Here is a 23,380-nt window from a genome sequence, read left to right on the forward strand (position 1 = left end):
GGATCGAGTCCCGCATCGGGCTCTCTGCTCCTTGGGAGCCTGCTTCTCCCTCTGCCTCTCTCTCTCTGTCTCTCATGAATAAATAAATAAAATCTTAAAAAAAAAAGAGAGAGAAAAAAGATTTCGAGGAAGCAATTAAGAGGTTAAGCAGATTTATCTTGGTCAGGACCACCAGCCACGCCTCTGAGGCTCGCCCAGTGCGCCCTTGAGCCAAGCAAAAATTTTAAGGTTTTGGTACAGTGAATTACTAGGGTAAAGTGACATTCTGCTTTTTTGACTGCTCACCTCATCCAGCCACCATCCCCTCGTCCCAGCCACCAGCTGCATTTAAAGTCTCGCATTTTCCACTACGACAGACTAAGGCGTAAAACTAGGACTAACCCAAAAGGAGGGCAGCGGCCCGCCGCCACTTCCGGGGTCGAGCGGTGGATGGCGACGCCTCCGCCGCGGAAGGAGGAGTTAGGGGCGGAGCCGCGTCTGCGTGCCGCCTGAAAGCGCAGGCGGACTTTGCGCATGCTCGTACGAAGGCGTCTCTAACTCCGCTTCCGGTGGCGCTTCGCTCGCGTTGTTCCCCAGTCGGGAGGCTGCGTTTAGGGTCGCAGAAAGATTGGGCGTTGGGCAGGTAAGTGCCGCTTCTCCTGTTCATCAGTCATTGCCAGCGTTCGAAGTAGAACTTGAAGGGCTGTGCTAGGATTCACCCATGTTCTGCTGATATTTTCTCCTGATGTTCTGAAACCTTTATTTCTGGGAAAGAGGCGGAAGGGGTGGGAAGCTATGGTGGTTACCGTGGCAACTGCATAGCACCGACTTAGTTTTTGAGAATTTGGGAAGGGAGAGCTTCTTCTATAAGGGCTCTTTAAATGGTGCGTCGGATGCAGATTTAGGTGTTAACTTCAAACCCATGCTCCTAAACCACAGCATTTGATTTTAAAAGGTGTACTCTGGCTATAACGTGGAATAGCAGAATTTGAGGCGGGTTAACTAGTTGGAAAGCTAATTCAGTGATGGAGACAGTTTGAAGGTGTCCTGAGCTAGGGTAGTGGTGTAGGACTGCGGAGAACAGGGAAAATTGGAGAAATTCCAGCAGGTAGTATCAGCAGGACCTAATGATTGACTGGATATGGGGAAAGAGGGAAAGGGCCCTGAGCATCTTGAGGATTAAGTCCACACTTACCTGGGTATATGGCTCTCTTTCTAGATTCTTTTCCCGTCGTCAGTTCTGTCTTCCGACCCCCTACTCCACGCAGACCCAAGACTCTATTCATGCCGAGTAGTTTGATGTTCTAGTTCCTAGAATATTGTCTTCACCTTTCTTATGACGTTGCGTCAGGTTATATAATTTAATTAAGTCCCTCAGTTTTTTCAACATGAAAATGGAAGAAAATAATAGTACTTTCCTCAGGATTTTTATAAGGATTAAATGAGATAATTTATATGCTTGGTGTATAGAAAGGGACCAATATATATTTAGTATTGCTCCTATTATTGTGCTTGTATTGCTTTATTATTATGTGTCATTTTGCTGTTTCTTCCTCTAGACTTGAGTTGTGTGTTTTTTTTAAGGAGCATTATCTTATCTATCTTTGTATGTTATTGTAACATAGGAGTAAAGATTAAAAATTTTTTTTGAATGCATCATTTATTTTGGCTGCTGCTGACATAATTTTATTTCTTACTTTAAAGGAGCTACCTAATAGAATTGATTTTAATGATCGGATGTTATTTACTAGATAAAAAGATGGCAGTTTTTCTGTATAACTAAGAAGACTGTGAGATAAGATGTACAGAAAGTAACTGATATTCTCAGTTTGAAGCAGGTATGAGTGATTTCAGTGAAGAATTGATAAGGTCCAAGACAGAGGATGACCAGGAGGAATCATCTGTATTCTCTGGTACAGGAATGTCTTTTCCTTGGCTCCAAAAGTATATAGGGACTGTGGGTAAGTAAAATAATGACCCAGCCATTTTAACTCTAATGCAAGGAGATGATAGGATTCAGTATGGATACAGAGTGAATAACCAAGCTGATTTATTCAGTTTTCAAAATGGGACTATATGAGGGTTTTTGAGGCTGTAAGCAAAAAAATCATAAAAAGAATACATCTTTTTTGCTACTTTTCGTTTGAACTAATAACAGTCTGTATTGTGGTAGATACACTTCTTTTTTCCTCTAGCAATACTTACTAGGCACTTATATGCCTAGCATTGGCTAAATATTGGGGATACATAGGTGAAGAAAATGTGGCCATTGAGGAGTACATATGTAGGAAGTGTTTTTAAGAAGTTTCTGTTGAGGGTGCCTGGGTGGTGCAGTCAGTTAAGCGTCTGCCTTCGGCTCAGGTCATGATCCCAGGGTCCTGGGATTGAGTCCCTCACAGGGCTCCTTGCTCAGCAGGAAGCCTGCTTCTCCCTCTGCTTGCCGCTCCCCCTGTTTGTGCTCTCTCTTGCTCTCTCTCTGACAAATAAATAAATAAAATCTTAAAAAACAAAAGTTATTTATATTGAATTGCATTGAAATTCTTCTTTTTTTTTTAAGATTTTATTTATTTATCTGACAGAGGGAGAGAGAGAGCACAAGTAGGCAGATAGGCAGGCAGAGGGAGAGGGAGAAGCAGGCTCTCTGCTGAGCACAGAGCCCGATGCGGGGCTCAATCCCAGGATGCTGGGATCATGACCCGAGCCGAAAGCAGACGCTTAACCGACTGAGCCACCCAGGTGCCCCGCATTGAAATTATTCCTAATAGAATTGATCTGTAATAGATTTCAAAAAAAAGAGTATTTTCCCCATATACATATAAATATAAGCAAATAAATATAAGCAAGAATTTCTGTGGGATATATTTCCTGTAAGAATATATAAAAGAAGTGGTTATCTGTAAATGGGCATGTTGGATGGTGTAGTTCTGGGAATATATTAGAACTGACACTTATTGCCTTCAAATACATCTCTCTTAACCTATTTTTTTTTTTTTAAAGATTTTGTTTATTTATTTGAGACAGAGAGAATGAGAGACAGAGAGCATGAGAGGGGGGAGGGTCAGAGGGAGAAGCAGACTCCCCGCCGAGCAGGGAGCCCGACGCGGGACTCGATCCCGGGACTCCAGGATCATGACCTGAGCCGAAGGCAGTCGCTCAACCGACTGAGCCACCCAGGCGCCCTTCTTTTTTTTTTTTTCTTTTTTTTACATCTCTCTTAACCTAGCCATCTTTCCCCTTGACTGAGATTCTTTGGCTCCTAGAACTTGCTCCTATTTCTTTATCTTTGAGTCTAAATATTATCTTATTTAATCATCTCAGCAATTAATCCTCAAATCCATGTGCTGGGCGTTTTAGAGATGAGGGAAATGAATTTCAAAGAAATTAAACTCTAAGGGTTGGTATTAGGAGTTAAACCCAGGTCTGTCGGATCTCAAAGCTTATACTTCCAATAACTGAAATATATTTTTAAAAATGAGATAATCTATGTGAAGTGCCTAGCACAGAGCGTCATGCATAGCAAGTGTTGCAAAAATGAGTTTCTTTCCTCTCATTTTATTTTTGCTATCGAATGCACATGGTTTAAACATGGTTTGAATGGATGGCACTTCAGAGGGTGTGCTATTTCCCCCCATTGTAGGGAACTAGTAACTAAAGTTCCTGCTAGCTAAGACATGCTTGGGCAAGTTTCTGTCATCAGTGTTCTATAGAGAGCTTGTTCAGTCTGAAAGCAGATAGGTATAAGACCAGAATTTACATGCTTACAAATGTTTCGTAAGTTATGGGTAGCCTGTTAAACCCACAATACTTCACGTCTGCAATGAGAAAATAATTTCAGGTAATATTGACATTGTAGTAATAAATAACCATAATAGGAAAACAAAATTGCCTAGCAATTTTTTTTTTCCTAGTAGATATCTTTCAGGGTTCTGAAGGGTATACCCCCTAGAATAAAAACTTTGAAGTCAGGGGCCAATCTGGATTAAAACTGTATGTTGAGTACCTAAAATAGTACTTGGCTCAAAATAGTGCTCAAAAAATATTTGTTGAGGGTGCCTGGGTGGCTCAGTCAGTTAAGTGTCTGCCTTCGGCTCAGGTCATGATTCCAGGGTCCTGGGATTGAGCCCCACATTGGGCTCCTGCTCAGTGGGGAGCCTGCTTCTCTCTCTGCTGCTCCCCCTGCTTGTGCTCGCTCACTCTCTCTGTCAAATAAATAAGTAAAATCTTAAAAAATATATATATTTGTTGACTGACAAGTTTCCAAATTCTTTCAAGGGCATTAGAGATGGGTTGGTGGCACTGGTTCTTTATTTTACCTCATTCCACGTCAAAATTCCTTTTCCTAGGCAATTATTTTTGAAAGTGTATCAGCAACAAATAAGATGATCTTTTGCTCATAAAAGAATGAAGTGAGAGATATTCCTGAGGTAACTAGGCTAAGTTGGAAGACAGAAGGGGAATTTTACAAGGATTTAAGGACAGTAGTCTAAAGTCCAATTTCCAGTCTGAGCAGTGAAAACTTGAGATAGGTGGGAGCTTGGCCTGAGTTCAGTCCTCCTTTATGTGAATAAATGAGGTGTTAGAGAAGAGGTGTTTCGTCCGTTTTCCAGACTACCTCCCTGGTGTTGCTGCTGGTCCTGGGCAGCTTGTTGTAAATCTTGCTAAATGCAGCTTCTTATTCAGAGAGCTGGGGGGTGGGGGGTGGGCATAGTATTCTGCATTCCTGATAAGATCTGCAGTGATCCTAAAGGCTTTTGTTTCCAGGACCATACTGAATAGCAAGGATCAGGATCCCCAGGTGATCTGTATGTATTTTTTAGTTTTACTTTGAGAAGACTAGTGTAGAGCAGTAGTCTTCAAACTTGTTTTGCTCACTTTCCCTTTTTTGTTGTTGTTTTTTTAATTATGTATTGCCTTACATGGTTTTAAGATGCCTTCCTAAAAATTGTATTGGAAGTTTAATAGTTGCAAAAGATATAATTCCAACAGAGGTTGGCATTTTTAAATGAAATTAGTTTATTACTTTTACAAATATATCCAGTGGAATCTAAATAGCATAGGAATGTGATACGCCTTTCATCATCCATTTAAAAATATTTCTGAAAAAGATCTTAATTGATGGAGACTTTATACTGTTATTTTCCTTTCATACTTTTATCTTTGCAATAAAACTGTATCTACATTGTTATTTTTTTGTTAATATTCTGAAAGGCTTTATTAAAATTCTCTCTGGAGTGAGACATCATAATTAACAGTTTTACACAGCTGATGAAAATAACATAAGTATTAAAAGTTGTGTTAAAATTTAATTAAAAGTAAATTTTTATTCTTTTTTTTTTTAAAGATTTTATTTATTTGAGAGAGAGAGAATGAGAGAGAGCACATGAGAGGGGGGAGGATCAGAGGGAGAAGCAGACTCCCTGCTGAGCAGGGAGCCTGATGCGGGACTTGATCCGGGACTCCAGGATCATGACCTGAGCCGGAGGCAGTCGCTTAACCAACTGAGCTACCCAGGCGCCTGTAAATTTTTATTCTTTAATAAAATAAATAAGGTTATCACTTTTTCAACTTATTTGATACATCTGTGAAGGAATGTTATATATTTCCAGAATGAGAAAAGATTTAGCTTCAGTTCTGTTTTGTTTTCATTGTGATGTAATTTTGAGAAACCTTAGTTATATAAGTAAGTAGATGACACCGGATAGAGTTTAATTATAGCAATGTATCAGGTTTTTGAATTCTTGAGTCACTCATGAAGAAACTGCATAGTGATCTATTATAAAGAATTATTAGGGCCTTCCACACTTTTTTTTTTAAAGATTTATTTATTGAGAGAGAGAGCGTGTGTAAGCTGCGGTAGGGGGAAGGAGGGAGATAGAGAGAATCCCAAGCCGACTCCCCGCTGAGCGCAGAGCTGGACATGGAAGCGTTTGTTTCAAGTGAAGCTAGCTTTGATATTGGGATGGGCTGGGTTAAGTAATAACTCCTGTTCCACTCCTTAAAACTTCTGCTTATCAGGGTGCCTGGGTGGCTCAGTGGGTTAAGTGGCTCAGTGGGTTAAGCAAATGCCTTTGGCCCAGGTCATGATCTTGGGGTCCAGGGATTGATCCCTGCATTGGAGCCCTGCATCCTTGGGCTCCCTGCTCAGTGGGGAGCCTGCTTCTTCCTCTCCCCCTGCCCCTCGCGCCCTGCTCCTATGCACGCTCTCTCCTCCTGCATGTTCTCTCTCTCTCTCTCTTTCTCTCTGTGAAATAAATAAATTAAATCTTTGGGGGAGAAAAAAGACTACTGGAAATAACAAGGGAAAGAACTCTAAAAAAAAAAGTGCTTATCAGAAATCAGTTTTTTAAACTTGAATTGCGATCACTATGGGTAAAGATTCTTCTCTTTAATCTATAGCAACTGGAGGGAAGAAGGAGAAGGATTTTGCTCAGACAACAAATGCTTGTTTGAGTTTTATCCAAGAAGCGCTGCTGAAGCACCGATGGCAGAAGGCTGCCGAATTCATGCACAGTTACTTCCAGATCTTGGAAGATTCGGATAGCCACAAGAGGCAGGCTGCGCCCGAGGTAAGTGGCAGGCAAGTCTGCTGGAGGCCATCACAGATAGAGGAGCGTTTCTGCCTGTGGAGCTCCACCCTAAACAGCTTTTGCAGAATCTCAAAGTGATTTTCTAAAAGCTACTAAAAGTAGTTTTGGGTGGAGAGTTTGTATTGGGACGTTGTTTCTCGCACTTCTTTTTACTTATTAGGATTTTAGAGGAAACTCAAAATAGTTTGAACTCTTGGAGTCCCCACTATTCCTTCCTTCCTTCCTGCCTTCCTTCCAATAATTCTTCCTTTTTCTTCCATGTCATTATTTTCCCCTCTCTATAGGATGTTTCCTATCCTACAAACATGTTATTTCTTCCATCTCAAAATCGTCTCTTGACCCCCACTTCCTCCACAGGTGTGTCCCAGTTTTCCACTTCCGCTTTCAGCAAAAGTACTTGAAAGAGTGTGTATACTCGTTCTCTCTAAACCCTCTCCAGTTAGGCTCCCCTGCATCACCATTTCTTCCAAATTACTTTGTCAAGGTCAACGGTGCTCAGTTCTCAGTGCTCGTATAACTTGCTCTGTCAGCAGGATTTGAGACAGTAGATCACTGCCTCCTGTGTGATAAACTGTCTTCATCTGGCTTCCGGGACACTACACTCTCTGGGTTTTCTCTCGCCTCACTGGCCTTCCTGCAGCCTCCTTCTGTGAAAGCTCCTCTTCTCCCTGGCCTTTTGACTTGGCAGTTCCCCAGAACTCAGTTCTTAGTCCTCGTCTTTATCTGAACTCACTCCTGATGAGCCCATTCAGTTTCATGGCCTTAAATTTAGTCTCTATAATGGATGATTCCCATTTGTATATCTGTGGCCCTGACATCGCTTCTCATCTGCGTTCCTGTATCCAGCTGTCTGTTCCACATCACCGCTTGGGTATCTAACAGCCCTCTCACACTAACATATCTAAAATGGATCTTCTAGGGCGCCTGGGTGGCTCAGTTGGTTAAGGGTCTGCCTTCGGCTCAGGTCATGATCCCAGGGTCCTGGGATCGAGTCCTGCATCGGGCTCCCTGCTCAGCGGGGAGCCTGCTTCTCCCTCTCTCTCTGCCTGCTTGTGATCTTTCTTGTGATCTTTCTCTCTCTGTCAAATAAGTAAATAAAATCTTAAAAAAAAAATAAATAAAATGGATCTTCTGATCTTTACCATCAAACCTAATTGTCCTCATCTCAGGTGACGGTTATTTTTTTTATTTTTTTATTTTTATTTTTATTTTACTTTATTTCTTATTTTTTTAAATTTTTTAAAATTTTATTATGTTATGTTAATCACCATACATTACATCATTAGTTTTTGATGTAGTGTTCCATGATTCATTGTTTGCTTATAACACCCAGTGCTGAGCACCTGGGTGGCTCAGTCGGTTGGGAAGCTGCCTTTGGCTCAGGTCATGATCCTGGGGTCCTGGGATCGAGCCCTGCATCCGGCTCCCTGCTCAGCGGAGAGCCTGCTTCTCTCTCACCCTCTGCCTGCCACTCTGCCTACTTGTGCTCTCTTGCTCTATCAAATGAATAAATAAAATCTTAAAAAAAAAAAAATAGGGGTGCCTGGGTGGCTCGGTCATTAAGCATCTGCCTTCAGCTCAGGTCATGATCCCAGGGTGCTGGGATCGAGCCCTGCATCGGGCTCCCTGCTCAGCGGGAAGCCTGCTTCTCCCTCTTCCACTCCCCCTGTTTGTGTTCCCTCTCTCACTGTGTCTCTCTCTGTCAAATAAGTAAATAAACTCTTTAAAAAAAAAACAAAACACCCAGTGCTTTATTCAATATGTGCCCTCTTTAATACCCATCACCAGGCTAACCCATCCCCCACCCTCCTCCCCCCTAGAACCCTCAGTTTGTTTCTCAGAGTCCATAGTCTCTCATGGTTCATCTCCCCCTACGATTTCCCCCCCTTCATTTTACCCTTTTTACTATCTTCTTTTTTTTTTTTAACATATAATGTGTTATTTATTTCAGAGGTACAGGTCTGTGATTCAACAGTCTTACACAATTCACAGCACTCACCATAGCACATACCCTCCCCAATGTCTGTCACCCAGCCACCCCATCCCTCCCACCCCCCAACACTCCAGCAACCCTCAGTTTGTTTCCTGCGATTAAGAATTCCTCATATCAGTGAGATCATATGATACATGTCTTTGTCTGATTGACTTATTTTGCTCAACATAATATCCTCCAGTTCCATCCATGTCATTGCAAATGGCAAGATTTCATTCTTTTTGATGGCTGCACAATATTCCATTTTGTATATATACCACATCTTCTTTATCCATTCATCTGTCGATGGACATCTTGGCTCTTTCCATAGTTTGGCTTTTGTGGACATTGCTGCTATAAACATTGGGGTGCATGTACCCCTTCGGATCCCTACATTTGTATCTTTGGGGCAAATACCCAGTAGTGCAATTGTGGGGTCGTATGGTAGCTTTATTTTCAACTTTTTGAGGAACCTCCATACTGTTTTCCAGAGTGGCTGCACCAGCTTGCATTCCCACCAACAGTGTAGGAGGGTTCCCCTTTCTTCACATCCCCACCAACATCTGTCATTTCCTGACTTGTTAATTTTAGCCATTCTGACTGGTGTGAGGTGGTATCTCATTGCGGTTTTGATTTGTATTTCCCTGATGCCGAGAGATGTTGAGCACTTTTTCATGTGTCTTTTGGACATCTGGATGTCTTCTTTGGAAAAATGTCTGTTCATGTCTTCTGCCCATTTCTTGATTGGATCATTTGTTCTTTGGGTGTTGAGTTTGATAAGTTCTTTATAGATTTTGGATACTAGCCCTTTATCTGATATGTCATTTGCAAATATCTTCTCCCATTCTGTCGGTTTTCTTTTGGTTTTGTTGACTGTTTCTTTTGCTGTGCAAAAGCTTCTTATCTCAATGAAATCCCAGTAGTTCATTTTTGTCCTTGCTTCCCTTGCCTTTGGCGATGTTTCTAGGAAGAAGTTGCTGCGGCTGAGGTCGAAGAGGTTGCTGCCTGTGTTCTCCTTTAGGATTTTGATGGACTCCTGTCTCACATTTAGGTCTTTCAATCATTTTGAGTCTATTTTTGTGTGTGGTGTAAGGAAATGGTCCAGTTTCATTCTTCTGCATGTGGCTGTCCAATTTTCCCAACACCATTTGTTGAACAGACTGTCTTTTTTCCATTGGACATTCTTTCCTGCTTTGTCAAAGGTTAGTTGACCATAGAGTTGAGGGTCCGTTTCTGGGCTCTCTATTATGTTCCACTGATCTATGTGTCTGTTTTTGTACCAGTACCGTACTGTCTTGATGATTACAGGTTTGTAATAGAGCTTAAAGTCTGGAACTGTGATGCCGCCAGCTTTGCTTTTCTTTTTCAATATTCCTCTGGCTATTCGAGGTCTTTTCTGGTTCCACACAAATTTTAGGATTATTTGTTCCATTTCTTTGAAAAAAGTGGATGGTATTTTGATAGGGATTGCATTGAATGTGTAGATTGCTCTAGGTAGCATTGACATCTTCACAATATTTGTTCTTCCAGTCCATGAGCATGGAACGTTTTTCCATTTCTTTGTGTCTTCCTCAATTTCTTTCGCGAGTATTTTATAGTTTCCTGAGTACACATTGCCTCTTTGGTTAGATTTATTCCTAAGTATCTTACGGTTTTGGGTATAGTTGTAAATGGGATCGACTCCTTAATTTCTCTTTTTTCTGTCTTGTTGTTGGTGTATAGGAATGCCACTTATTTCTGTGCATTGATTTTATATCCTGCCACTTGACTGAATTCCTGTTTGAGTTCTAGCAGTTTTGGGGTGAAGTCTTTTGGGTTTTCCACATGAAGTATCATATCATCTGCAAACAGAGTTTGACTTCTTCTTTGCTGATTTGGATGCCTTTTATTTCTTTTTGTTGTCTGATTGCTGAGGCTAGGACTTCTAATACTTTGTTGAATAGCAGTGGTGATAGTGGACCTCCCTGCTGTGTTCCTGACCTTAGGGGGACAGCTCTCAGTTTTTCCCTATTGAGAATGATATTCGCTGTGGGTTTTTCATAGATGGCTTTTATGATATTGAGGTACGTACCCTCTATCACTGTACTCTGAGGGTTTTAATCAAGGAAGGATGCTGTACTTTTTCAAATGCTTTTTCTGCATCTATTGAGAGGATCATATGGTTCTTGTTCTTTATTTTATTAATGTATCACATTGATTAATTTGCGGATGTTGGACCAACCTTGCAGCCCAGGGATAAATCCCACTTGGTCGTGGTGAATAATCCTTTTAAAGTACTGTTGGATCCTGTTGGCTAGTATTTTGGTGAGAATTTTTGCATCCATGTTGATCAGGGATATTGGTCTGTAATTCTCCTTTTTGATGGGGTCTTTGGTTTTGGGATCAAGGGAATGGTGGCCTCATAAAATGAGTTGGGAAGTTTTCTTTCCATTTCTGTTTCTTGGAACAGTTTCAGAAGAAGAGGTATTAATTCTTCTTTAAATGTTTGGTAGAATTCCCCTGGGAAGCCATCTGGCCCTGCGGTCTTGTTTGTTGGGAGATTTTTGATGACTGCTTCAATTTCCTTAGTGGTTATATGTCTGTTCAGGTTTTCTCTTTCTTCCTGGTTCAGTTTTGGTAGTTGATACATCTCTAGGAATGCATCCATTTTTTCCAGATTATCTAATTTGCTGGCATATAGTTGCTCATAATATGTTCTTATAATGATTTGTATTTCTTTGGTTGATCTCTCCTCTTTCATTCATGATTTTATTTTTTGGATCATTTCTCTTTTCTTTTTAGTAAGTCTGGCCAGGGGTTTATCAATCTTATTAATTCTTTCAAAGAACCAGCTCCTAGTTTTGTTGATCTGTTCTACTGTTCTTTTGGTTTCTATTTCATTGATTTCTGCTCTGATCTTTATTATTTTTCTTCTCCTGCTGGATTTAGGCTTTATTTGCTGTTCTTTCTCCAACTCCTTTGGGTGTAGGGTTATGTTGTGTATTTGAGACCTTTCTTTGTTTCTTGAGAAAGGCTTGTATTGCTGTATACTTTCCTCTTAGGACTGCCTTTGCTGCATCCCAAAGATTTTGAACAGTTAGGTTTTCATTTTCATTGGTTTCCATGAATTTTTTGAATTCTTCTTTAATTTCGTGGTTGACCCATTCATTCTTTAGTAGGATGCTCTTTAGCCTCCATGTATTTGAGTTCTTTCCGACTTTTCTCTTGTGATTGAGTTCTAGTTTCAAAGCACTGTGGTCCAAAAATATGCAGGGAATGATCCCAGTCTTTTGGTACCGGTTGAGACCTGATTTGTGAGCTAGGATGTGATCTATTCTGGAGAATGTTCCATGGGCACTAGAGAAGAATGTGTATTCTGTTGCTTTGGGATGGAATGTTCTGAATATATCTGTGAAGTCCGTTTGGTCCAGTGTGTCATTTAAAGTCTTTATTTCCTTATTGATCTTTTGCTTAGATGACCTGTCCATTTCAGTGAGGGGGGTGTTAAAGTCCCCCACTGTTACTGTATTGTTGTCTGTGTTTCTTTGATTTTATTATTAATTGGCTTTTATAATTGGCTGCTCCCATGTTAGGGGCATAAATACTTAGAATTGTTAGATCTTCTTGTTGGATAGACCCTTTAAGTAGGATATAGTGTCCTTCCTCATCTCTTATTACAGTCTTTGGTTTAAAATCTAATTTGTCTGATACAAGGATTGCCACCCCAGCTTTCTTTTGGTGTCCATTAGCATGGTAAATGGTTTTCCACCCCCTCACTTTCAGTCTGGGGGTGTCTTTGGGTCTAAAATGAGTCTCTTGCAGACAGCATATCGATCGGTCTTATTTTTTAATCCAATCTGATAGCCTGTGTCTTTTGACTGGGGCATTTAGCCCATTTACATTCAGGGTAACTATTGAAAGATAGGAATTTAGTGCCACTGTATTGCCTGTAAGGTGACTGTTGCTGTATATTGTCTGTGTTCCTTTCTGGTCTATGTTACTTTTAGGCTCTCTCTTTGCTTAGAGGACCCCTTTCAATATTTCTTGTAGGGCTGGTTTCGTGTTTGCAAATTCCTTTAGTTTTTGTTTGTTCTGGAAGGTTTTTATCTCTCCTTCTATTTTCAATGACAGCTTAGCTGGATATAGTATTCTTTTTTTTTAATTTTTTTATTTTTTTAAAGATTTTATTTATTTATTTGAGAGAGAGAATGAGATAGACAGCATGAGAGGGGGGGAGGGTCAGAGAGAGAAGCAGACTCCCTGCTGAGCAGGGAGCCCGACGCGGGACTTGATCCCAGGACTCCAGGATCATGACCTGAGCCAAAGGCAGTCGCTTAACCAACTGAGCCACCCAGGCGCCCTGGATATCGTATTCTTGGCTGCATATTTTTCTCATTTAGTGCCCTGAATATATCATGCCAGTTCTTTCTGGCCTGCCAGTCTCTGTGGATAGGTCTGTTGCCAATCTAATGTTTCTCCCATTGTAGGTTACAGATCTCCTCTGCTGAGCTGCTTTCAGGATTTTCTCTTTTGTCTCTGAGACTCATAAGTTTTACTATTAGATGTTGGGGTGTTGACCTATTTTTATTGATTTTGAGAGGGGTTCTCTGTGCCTCCTGGATTTTGATGCCTGTTTCCTTCCCCAAATTAGGGAAGTTCTCTGCTATAGTTTGCTCCAATATACCTTCTGCCCCTCTCTCTCTTCCTTCTTCTTCTGGGATCCCAATTATTCTAATATTGTTTCGTCTTATGGTATCACTTATCTCTCGAATTCTGCCCTCGTGATCCAGTAGTTGTTTATCTCTCTTTTTCTGAGCTTCTTTATTTTCCATCATTTGGTCTTCTATCTCACTGATTCTCTCTTCTGCCTCATTTATCCTAGCAGTTAGAGCCTCCATTTTTGATTGCACTTCATTAATAGACTTTTTGATTTCGACTTGTTTAGATTTTAGTTCTTTTATTTCTCCAGAAAGGGTTTCTCTAATATCTTTCATTTCTCCAGAAAGGGTTTCTCTAATATCTTTCTCTAATATCTTTTTTCAAGCCCAGCTATTATCTTTATAATCGAGGTGACGGTTCTTTTCTTTTTTTTTTTTTTTTAAAGATTTTTATTTATTTATTCACGAGAGACAGAGAGAGAGAGAGGCAGAGGGAGAAGCAGGCTCCCAAGGAGCAGAGAGCCCGATGCGGGACTCGATCCCAGGACCCTGGGATCATGACCTGAGCCGAAGGCAGACGCTTAACCATTTGAGCCACCCAGGCGCCCCGAGGTGACGGTTATTTTATTATCTAAATCTGGGGCCAGACTCTGAAGTTCTCTTTCTTTCATAACCCGTGTCTGACTGATTTGAAAATCAGTCTGAGGGGCGCCTGGCTGGTTTGGTCAGTTAAGCATCTCACTTCAGCTCACGTCATGATCCTGGGGATCTGGGATTGAGCCACACGTTGGGCTCCCTGCTTGGCTTGTCCCTTTCCCTCTGCCCCCCCCAACTCATGCACACACTCTCTCTCTCGCTCTCTTTCTCAAATAAATCTTAAAAAAAAAAAAATTTCAGTCTGAATACCTCTTACCACCTGCTTTGCTGCATGTTGATCCAAGCCACTGTCCCCTCACTTAGATGTCTGTTTTCCCTCCTGCACCCCTAGTCTCTTTTCAACATAGTGACCAGGGTGATCCTTTAAAAAAATAGTTTTATAATTAACACACCATACAGTTCACATATTTAAATTGTACAATTCAGTATTTTTGCACATATGCACAGAGATGTGCAGCCATTACCACAATCTAAATTTCAAACATTTTTGCTCCCCCGCCCCCAAAACAGCCTTGTGCCCACTTAAAGTCACTTGCTGTTCCACCCCTTCTCACCTCACTCCCCAGCCCCTGGCAACCACTAATCTACTTTCTATTATGGATATTCCATATAAGTGAATTTTTCCATATATGACCTTTGTGCATGACTTCTTTCCTCCACACAGAATGTTTTCAAGTTTAGCCTTATTGCAGTATGTATTAGTACTTCATTCCTTTTTTTTTTTTTTAATTTATTTCTGAGAGAGCGAGAGAGCACATGTGTGCGCAAGGGGGAGGGGCAAAGGGGGAAAGAAGAGAGACAAGCAGACTCCGTACTGAGCACAGAGCCCAATGCATGGCTCAACTTCATGACCCTGAGGTCATGACCTGAGCAGAAACCAGGGGTAGGAGGCTCAACTGACTGAGCCACCCAGGTGCCCGAGTACTTCATTCCTTTTTATTGCAAAGTAATATTTCATCACATTTTATGTATCACTACCTCAGTTGTTGCACATTGGGTTGTTTGCCCTTTTTGGTTATTATGAATAATGCTGCTATGAACATTCATGTACGTGTTTTTATTAGGGATATTTGTTGAAATTTCTCTTGGTTATGTACCTAGGAGTGGAGGGCTGGGTCATATGGTAACTGTATTTAACCTCTTAAGGAACTACCAGATTGTTTTCCAAAGTGGCTGCACCCTATTACATTCCCACCAGCAATCTGTGAGGGTTCCGATTTTTCCACATCCTTGTCAACTTTTGTTATTGTCTGTCTTTCTGATTGTAGCTGTCCTAGTGGTTATGGAGTGGTATCTCATTGTGGTTTTGATTTGTATTTCCCCAGTGACTAAGGATGCAGCATGATCCTTTTAAAACAGAGGTCAGATCATGTCACTTCTGTGCTGAAAGCTGTAATGACTTCCCATTTCACTCAGAGTAACAGCCAACGTCCTTATGATTGCCTGCAAGTTCTGTATGGTCTGCTCACTCCCTTTTCCCCTTTGACCTCTCTAACCTCATTTTCTATTACTCAGATACTTGTTTTGGTTTTTTCCTCCAACCTCACTAGCTCTTTGTTCTTGCTTGAATGGGCCATATGTACTTTTGCTTGATAGCCTTTGCCTTACTTGGAAAGATCTTTCTTCAGATATCACTGTGGTTATCCACTAAGTCTCATTTTCATTGAGGCCTACGGTGACTGTTTAAAATTGCAACTCCATACCACCCCCCTTCGCTTTCCAGCTGTCACTCCTGATCCCCTTCGCCTGGTCCATTCTTTTCCCATGATACTTGCAATTTAATTATTTTGTTTCTTGGTTATTGTCTGTCTCTCTATAATAGAATGTAAATTTCATGAGGGGAGGGATCTAGAACAGGGCCTGGCATATACTTTTATATTTGTTCAGTAAAATACAGTTTATCCATAAATAACTTCACATGAATAAGCATTGTACTATTTGATATTTAGTAGAGCCCAGAAAAAAAAATCTGAGTGAAGAATATTTAACTATTGGTTGAAATATTAGTTTATGGACAAAGCTATGTGCATCTATAAAACACTGGACAAGTTATGTTCTTTCTGTTCAAAATTTGTAAAATGAAGGATTTGAATCCTTGGTTTTCAGACACTTGTCTGCCTTTTATTTAAAGATTTTATTTATTTATTTGAGAAAGAGAAAGAGGGAGAGAGCACAAATGGGGGTCGGGGCAGAGGGAGAGGGAGAAGCTGACTCCCCGCTGAGTGTGGAGTCCGACAGGGGGCTCCATCCCAGGACCCCGAGACCACGACCTGAGCCGAAGTCAGCCACTTAACCAACTGAGCCACCCAGGCGCCCCTGTCTGCCTCTTTTTGAATTAGCTAGGGCTTTTTGAAAATATAGATTCTTGGGACACCTTGGTGGCTCAGTTGGTTAAGCATCTGCCTTCAGCTCAGGTCATGATCCCAGGGTCTTGAGATGAGCTCCACATCGGGCTCCCTGCTGAGCAGGGAGCCTGCTTCTCCCTCTGCCTCTGCCCCTCCCCCTGCTTGTGCTCTCTCATTTTCTCTCTCTCTGTCAAATAAATAAATAAAATCTTTAAAAAAATGAAATACTTTAAATTGGGGTGAGAGAAATAGGTTCAGTCCCATGAAAAAGAAAGGCTCCAAGTTCTGTCACCAAAGTTTCGGTGCTCTGGGGAGAAAATATATTAAAATTTGACTGTAGTTGAAAACAAATTTTAAGTTGGAGTTCTAAATACAGATTAAATATAGTCAAGAGTTATCGAGCTTGATGGATCTCAGGAAGCATCTAGTCCATTGCTGTCATTTTGTGGATAATAAAGATTAGACAAGAACAGTGAAGAAGCCAGTGTTAATAGAAACCCAGTTTTCTGACTTTAATATATTTGCCCATATACTAATTAAAAATTCTATCTTCAATACGGATCTTAACTTCCTACCTTCTTTGTACTACAAACTTTAACATGGCATTAGTACAGCCATCTGGTATTTTCATTTAATGGATGGAAAAAACTTTATCGCATATGATGTAATATTTAGTTTTACTGGGTGAAATGAGAAACACAAAATGTTGACAGTAGTGGTATCTAGGAAAATGAATTACAGGTTGTAAGAAAAAAAATAGCATTCTTAGAAATTTCTTAAGGCAAGGGTTTTACATTTTTTTTTTTTTAAAGATTTTATTTATTTATTTGACAGAGACACAGCGAGAGAGGGAACACAAGCAGGGGGAGCGGGAGAGGGAGAAGCAGGCTTCCTGCTGAGCAGGGAGCCCGATGCGGGGCTCGATCCCAGGACCCTGGGATCATGACCTGAGCCGAAGGCAGATGCTTAACAACTGAGCCACCCAGGCACCCCAGGGTTTTACATTTTTATTAGTAATTTCTGTTTTGACAGATTATTTGGAAGCTCGGAAGTGAAATTCTGTTTTATCATCCCAAAAGCAATGTGGAGACTTTCAATACCTTTGCTGACAGGATGAAAAATATTGGTGTCATGAATTACTTAAAGGTGAGAATGCAGGTTTTGTGAATTTACATTTGCAGTGTTCATTTTTTCTTTTTTTTTTTTATTCTTATATTAATCCCCATACATTACATCATTAGTTTTAGATGAAAGCAATGTTCATTTTTTAAAGAAATTGTTTGTCTCAGTAATAAGGTAGGTAATAACGTAAAAGGTATGGAAAAGGGTGGGACACCTGGATAGATAAAAGAGGCTGAAAGGAAGTTGTGTTGTGAAAACCATTTGCTTCTCCATTTCCTGCTACCTCCCTAGTTCTCTGAGACAAAATACCCTCTCTTTGTATATTTCTGGCTGCCAAAACCAGTCCTCGAGTGATGGCCCTTGTGCTTCTTGATGATGATGGGCCAAATTCTAACATTTTTGCTTAAGTCATTTCAGTCATTTGCTGAAGTCATTCTCTAGGAATTGGTGCTTATGGGGAAAAAGGAAAGAGCAAAAACAAATTGGGAATTTGAATATGTGAAAATGGGTTTTTTCCCCAGCCTTATTAAGATAATAATCAACATATAACATTGTGTGAGTTTAAGGCATACAGTGTGATGATTTGATCCATGTATATATTGTGAAATGTTTACCACATAAGGTTAGTTAACACATCCTTCACCTCACATAGTAGTACCGCTTTGTTGTTGTTGCTATGGTGAGAACATTAAAGCTCTACTCTCATAGCAACTTTCAAGTATCCAATCCAGTGTTACTGATTATGGTTACCATCCTATACATCGGATCCCTGGAACTTACTCATCTTCTCATTGAAAGTTTGTGCCCTTTGACCTACATCCCCATTTCCTCCACCCCTCAGCCACCATTCTACTCTCTCTGAGTTTGATGGTTTTAGATTCCACAGGTAAGTGGTGAGATCATACAATATTTGTCTTTCTCTGACTTATTTCACTTAACATAATGCCCTCAGAGTCCATCCGTGTTAACCAAAATGGCAGGATTTCCTTATTTTTTTATTATTGAATAATCTTTCCATTGTACATATGTGTATATGTAGACATATATGACATTTTATGTATTCATCCATTAGATGGACACATAGCTGTTTCCAAGTCTTGGATATTGTGAATAATGCTGCAGTGAATGTGGGAGTATAGAAATCTCTAAGATAGTGACTTCATTTCCTTTGGATATAGACCCAGGAGTGGAATTGCTGGGTCATATGTAGTTCTCCTTTTAGTTTTTTGCCATAGTGGCTGTATTTATATTCTCATCAACAGGGTACACGGTTCCATTTTCTCCACATCTTAGCCAGCATTTGTTATCTCTTGTTTTGATAATAGCCATTCTGATAAATGCGAGATGGTCGCTCATTCTGTTTTTGATTTGCATTTCTCTAATGGCTGGTGATGTGGAACACCTTTTTATGTACTTGTTGGCCAATTGTGTGTCTTTGGAGAAATGTCTATTCATGTCTTCTGACCATTTTTGTAATTGGATGTTTTAAAAAATATATATTTTTTAGTTTTATTTATTTAAGTAATCTCTACACCCAGCGTGGGCCTCAAACTCACCACCCTGAGATCAAGAGTTGCATGCTCCACTGACTCCTGGGTTTTTTTGCTATGGAATTGTATGAGTTCTTTATTTATTTTGGATATTAATCCCATATCAGATATCTGACTTGCAAATATTTTCTCCCATTCCATAGACTACCTTTTCATTTTGTTGATTGTTTCTCTTGCTATACAGAAGCCTTTTAGGTTAATATGGTCCCAGTTGTTGATTTTTGCTTTTGTTGCTTGTGCTTTTGGTGTCATTAAAAAAATCATTGCCAAGACCAATGTCAAGGACCTTTTTTCCTATGTTTTCTTCTTGGAGTTTTATGGTTTCATGTCTTAACATTTAAGTCTTTAATTCATTTTGAGTTAGTTTTTGTGAGTAATATAAGATAGAGGACCAATTTCATTATTTTGAGAATATCCAATTTTCCCAGCACCTTTTATTGAAGAGACTGTTTTTTCTCTCTTGAATATTCTTGGCTTCCTAGTCAAATGTTAAGTTGACCATAGATGTGTGGTTTTATTTCTGGGCTTTTGATTCTGTTCCATTGATCTCTGTATCTGTTTTTATGCCAGCACCATACTGCTTTAATTACTATAGCTTTATAATATAGTTTGAATCAGGAAGTGTGATGCCTCCAGCTTTGTTCTTTCTCAGGATGGCTTTGGCTATTTGGGGTCTTTTGTGATTCCATACAAATTTTAGGATTGTTTTTTTCTGTTTTTGTGAAAAATGCCACTGGAATGTTGACAGGATTACATTGACTTTATAGATGGCTTTGGGTAGTATGGACATTTTAGCAATATTAACTCTCTAATCCATTCGTAAAAATGTGTTAATATTCCTAATGTGTAGGTGGAACTTCCTCTCCAGGTGTTTTATTTATTTATTTGTTTGTTTGTTTGTTAGAGAGAGAGAGAGACAGCGAGAGAGGGAACACAAGCAGGGGGAGTGGGAGAGGAAGAAGCAGGCTTCCCACTGAGCAGGGAGCCCGATGCAGGTCTCGATCCCAGGACCCTGGGATCATGACCTGAGCCGAAGGCAGACGCTTAACGACTGAGCCACCCAGGCGCCCCTCTCCAGGTGTTTTTTTATTAAAGTCTCATCCATAAACATTGAGATGTTTCCAGAATGTTAGGTATCTCCCTCTCTGTGGTATATATTTGACTGAAAGAGGAGTTTTTCAATAAATTTTAAAATGCTTTTTAATTTTTTTTCAATATCTCTAAATAAAGTTATTGAAACACAGCCACACCCATTCATTTCATTGTCACAGCTGCTGCTTTCAGTGTGACAGATGACAGAGTTGAGTAGTTGTGACAGAGACCATATGGCCTGCAAAACTAAAATATTTACTCTGTGGTTGTTTTTTTGTTTTGTTTTTAAAGATTTTATTTATTTATTTGACAGAGAGAGAGACAGCGAGAGAGGGAACACAAGCAGAGGGAGTGGGAGAGGGAGAAGCAGGCTTCCCGCAGAGCAGGGAGCCCGATGTAGGGCTTGATCCCAGGACCCTGGGATCATGACCTGAGCTGAAGGCAGACACTTAACGACTGAGCCACCCAGGCGCCCCTGTTTTGTTTTTTCCTTTTTTCTAATTTTTTTATCGTGGTAAAATATATATAACATAAAATACGTTATTTTAACCAGTGTAAGTGTACAATTCAATGGCGTTAATAACATTCACAGTGTTGTGCAACCATCACCAGCATTTCCAAAACTTTTTCATCATCCCAAATGTAAGCTCTTTACCCATTAAGCAATTACTCCCCATTCCATCTTCCCAGCCCCTGGTAACCTAATCTATTCTCTGTTCTATGAATTTACCTATTCTAGGTATTTTATGTAAGTGGAGTCACATGGTATTAAGATCCATTGTGTCTAGCTTATTTCACTTATCAAAATGTTTTCAAGATATATTTATATCGTGGCATGTATTAGAACTTTTTATGGCTTTTTATGACTCATTAGTATTCTGTTGTATGTACCTATCACATTTTGTTTACGCATCTGTTGTTAGGTTGTTTCCACCTTTTGGCTCTTTTGAATAATGCCACAGTGAACATTGGTCTACAAGTATCTGTTTGAGTCCCTGTTTTGAATTCCTTTCAGTATATACCTAGGAGTAGAATTGTTGGGTAATGTTTTATACGTATAAAATGATAAAAATGTATATATAAGTAAATATAAAATGTACAAAGATAACTCTACATTTAAATTTGCATTCTTTTACATTCTCACTGCTTTCTTATTTTGAAAAAAAAAAAAAAAGATTTTCCCCAGTTTAGGATTCTTATTAGAAAAAATTTTCTGAGTTTCTATTTATGTGCCACGTGCTCTCTTAGGATCTTATTCTCTGGTAGCCCAGGTCTACTATGAGTGAAATTTAAATGGAAGCAGCTTATGGTTCTGCATAAGGAAGAACTTTCCAACTGAACAGTTGGAAAAAAGAGTGTCCTGTCTCAGTGTGTGCTCCTTTCTCTTCTTTCAAGAAGAAACTGGGTAGCCATTTGATTGGGGAGGGAAGGTCGAATTTTAACTAAATTATTGTTTGGGGTTTTTTAAGCCCGTTGAATCTATTCAGTTGAAGTGAAGAAACCTGAAAGAAATCTTATTTCACACTCCAGAGTCTGAGGGTAATAATTAAGATAGGCAGTAAAACATTTCTTGTTGATAATTAAAAACCACTTACTGCTATTTTCCAAATAATGTGCTAGACCTAGACCCTGCCATAGAGGGAGACAGGAACATACATTATTATGGGTACCAGAGTAGAAACGCCAGATACAGTGAGAAGGCAAAGGAGGGGAATGGTCAGCTCTCTGGAATCGGAGAGTGTTGGGAGTAAATGAGTAGGGGAGTCAGGGAAAGAAGTGATGCTTCAGATGAGTCTGCAAAAGCGAGTGGGTGTTCACTGGGCGTATTAGGGGAGAGGGTGGACAGGAATGGCAGGGTTGATGAGAGTTTGATAGCCCTGTATCCAGTGCTTTTCATCTAAAAGTTACTTGGGTAGAAGCCAGGGGAAGTCGGCCGGGCCCTCTGTGCCATCCCCAAGGAACTTAGATTTTATTCTGTAGGCACTGGGACCCATTGAGGGGTTTTACACAAATGAGATATCTTTGGCAGCCACATGGAAGGTGGATTGTAGTGGGGGCAGGACTGGAGAGACCAGTTGAAAAATTGTTGTGATTGTTTGTGATGAAGGCCTTGAACTCTGACTCTACTCACATGATTAACTGTACTTCCCATTATTCCCCTCCTTAGTCCTCCCTACTTGGGATGCTCATTCTTTGTGTATTTTTTCTTACAGCTTCTGTATCAGGCATTCACTTTTCCATCTGAACCAATACCATTCTTTAGTACTCCTTCTTAAGATGTTTTCTCTGGGCTTATATGACATATGTAAAATAATACACTGATCACCTGCTATGGGCCAAAGTAGGCACTAGGTGGTATGCAAATATTATCTCATTTAATCCTCATAACAGCCTTCTGAAGGGTTAATAATTGTTCCATATAGCCCATAAGACTCACAAAGGGCAAGTAACATACTCAGCTTTCTGTAGCTTTAGGTAGCATCTGAACCAGGACTATCTGTCTTGAAAGCCCATTTGTTGCATTGAGTTTATATAATTTAGCTCATTTACATAATGTTAATTATTTCATGTATCTTTCCTCTGCTAAATTGACATTTTTGATGACAGAGACAATGTTGTTACATCATCTGTGTCCTACTAAGGTCTTAGCCCAGTGTATATATTCACTGAGTTTTTGGATTAATGGATATCTAATGACCTATTTGTCTTGGCTTTTTCTTATTGTTGCAGATCTCCTTACAACATGCATTATACCTTCTGCATCATGGAATGCTTGAAGATGCAAACAGAAATCTCAGTCATGCAGAGACATGGAGATATGGTGAAAAATCGTCTTCCCAGGAAGTGTTAATCAACCTTATTCAGGCCTATAAAGGGCTTTTGCAGTATTATACTTGGTCTAAAAAGAAGATGAAATTGTCTACGCTTGGTGAGTGAGGAGGACTGTACTTGTGTCGATGAGACTGAATCACAGGGACAGTCAAGATCTTTTTTTTTAACTTAAATTCAATTAATTAACATATAGTATATCATCCAGTTACCCCATTCCCTCACCGCCATCCCCTCCAGCAACCCTCAGTTTGTTTCCTATGATTAAGAGTCTCTTTTGGTTTGTCTCCCTCTCTGATTTCATCTTGTTTTATTTTTCCCTTCCTTCCCCTATTATCCTCTGTTTTGTTTCTTAAATTCCATATGAGTGAGATCATATGATAATTGTCTTTCTCTGATTGACTTATTTCGCTTAGCATAATATCCTCTAGTTCTGTGCACGTCATTGCAAATGGTAAGATTTCATTTTTTTTTTGATGGCTGAGTAATATTCCATTGTATATATAGACCACATCTTTTTTATCCATTCATCTGTTGATGGACATCTGGGCTCTTTCCATAGTTTGGTTATTGTGGACATTGCTGCTATAAACATTGGGGAGCAGGTGCC

At 40.0% G+C, this 23,380-nt stretch overlaps 1 protein-coding gene across 1 annotated transcript in view; it reads left to right on the forward strand.

Annotated features, from left to right (window-relative positions):
- Nucleotides 1-526: 526 nt before the first annotated feature.
- TAF1A (TATA-box binding protein associated factor, RNA polymerase I subunit A) overlaps nt 527-23,380 on the forward strand; it is a 38,433-nt gene continuing 15,579 nt past the window's right edge. The window contains exons 1-5 of the mRNA XM_035010083.1: nt 527-622; nt 1,808-1,940; nt 6,376-6,545; nt 17,210-17,323; nt 22,672-22,870. Coding sequence (XP_034865974.1) covers nt 1,820-1,940; nt 6,376-6,545; nt 17,210-17,323; nt 22,672-22,870 — 604 coding nt within the window. The 5' untranslated portion in view covers nt 527-622; nt 1,808-1,819. The remainder of the gene's footprint in view (nt 623-1,807; nt 1,941-6,375; nt 6,546-17,209; nt 17,324-22,671; nt 22,871-23,380) is intronic.

Source organism: Mirounga leonina, unplaced genomic scaffold (assembly GCF_011800145.1).
Source record: "Mirounga leonina isolate KUSES-001 unplaced genomic scaffold, KU_Mleo_1.0 Mir_154, whole genome shotgun sequence".
Classification (NCBI taxonomy): Eukaryota; Metazoa; Chordata; class Mammalia; order Carnivora; family Phocidae; genus Mirounga; species Mirounga leonina.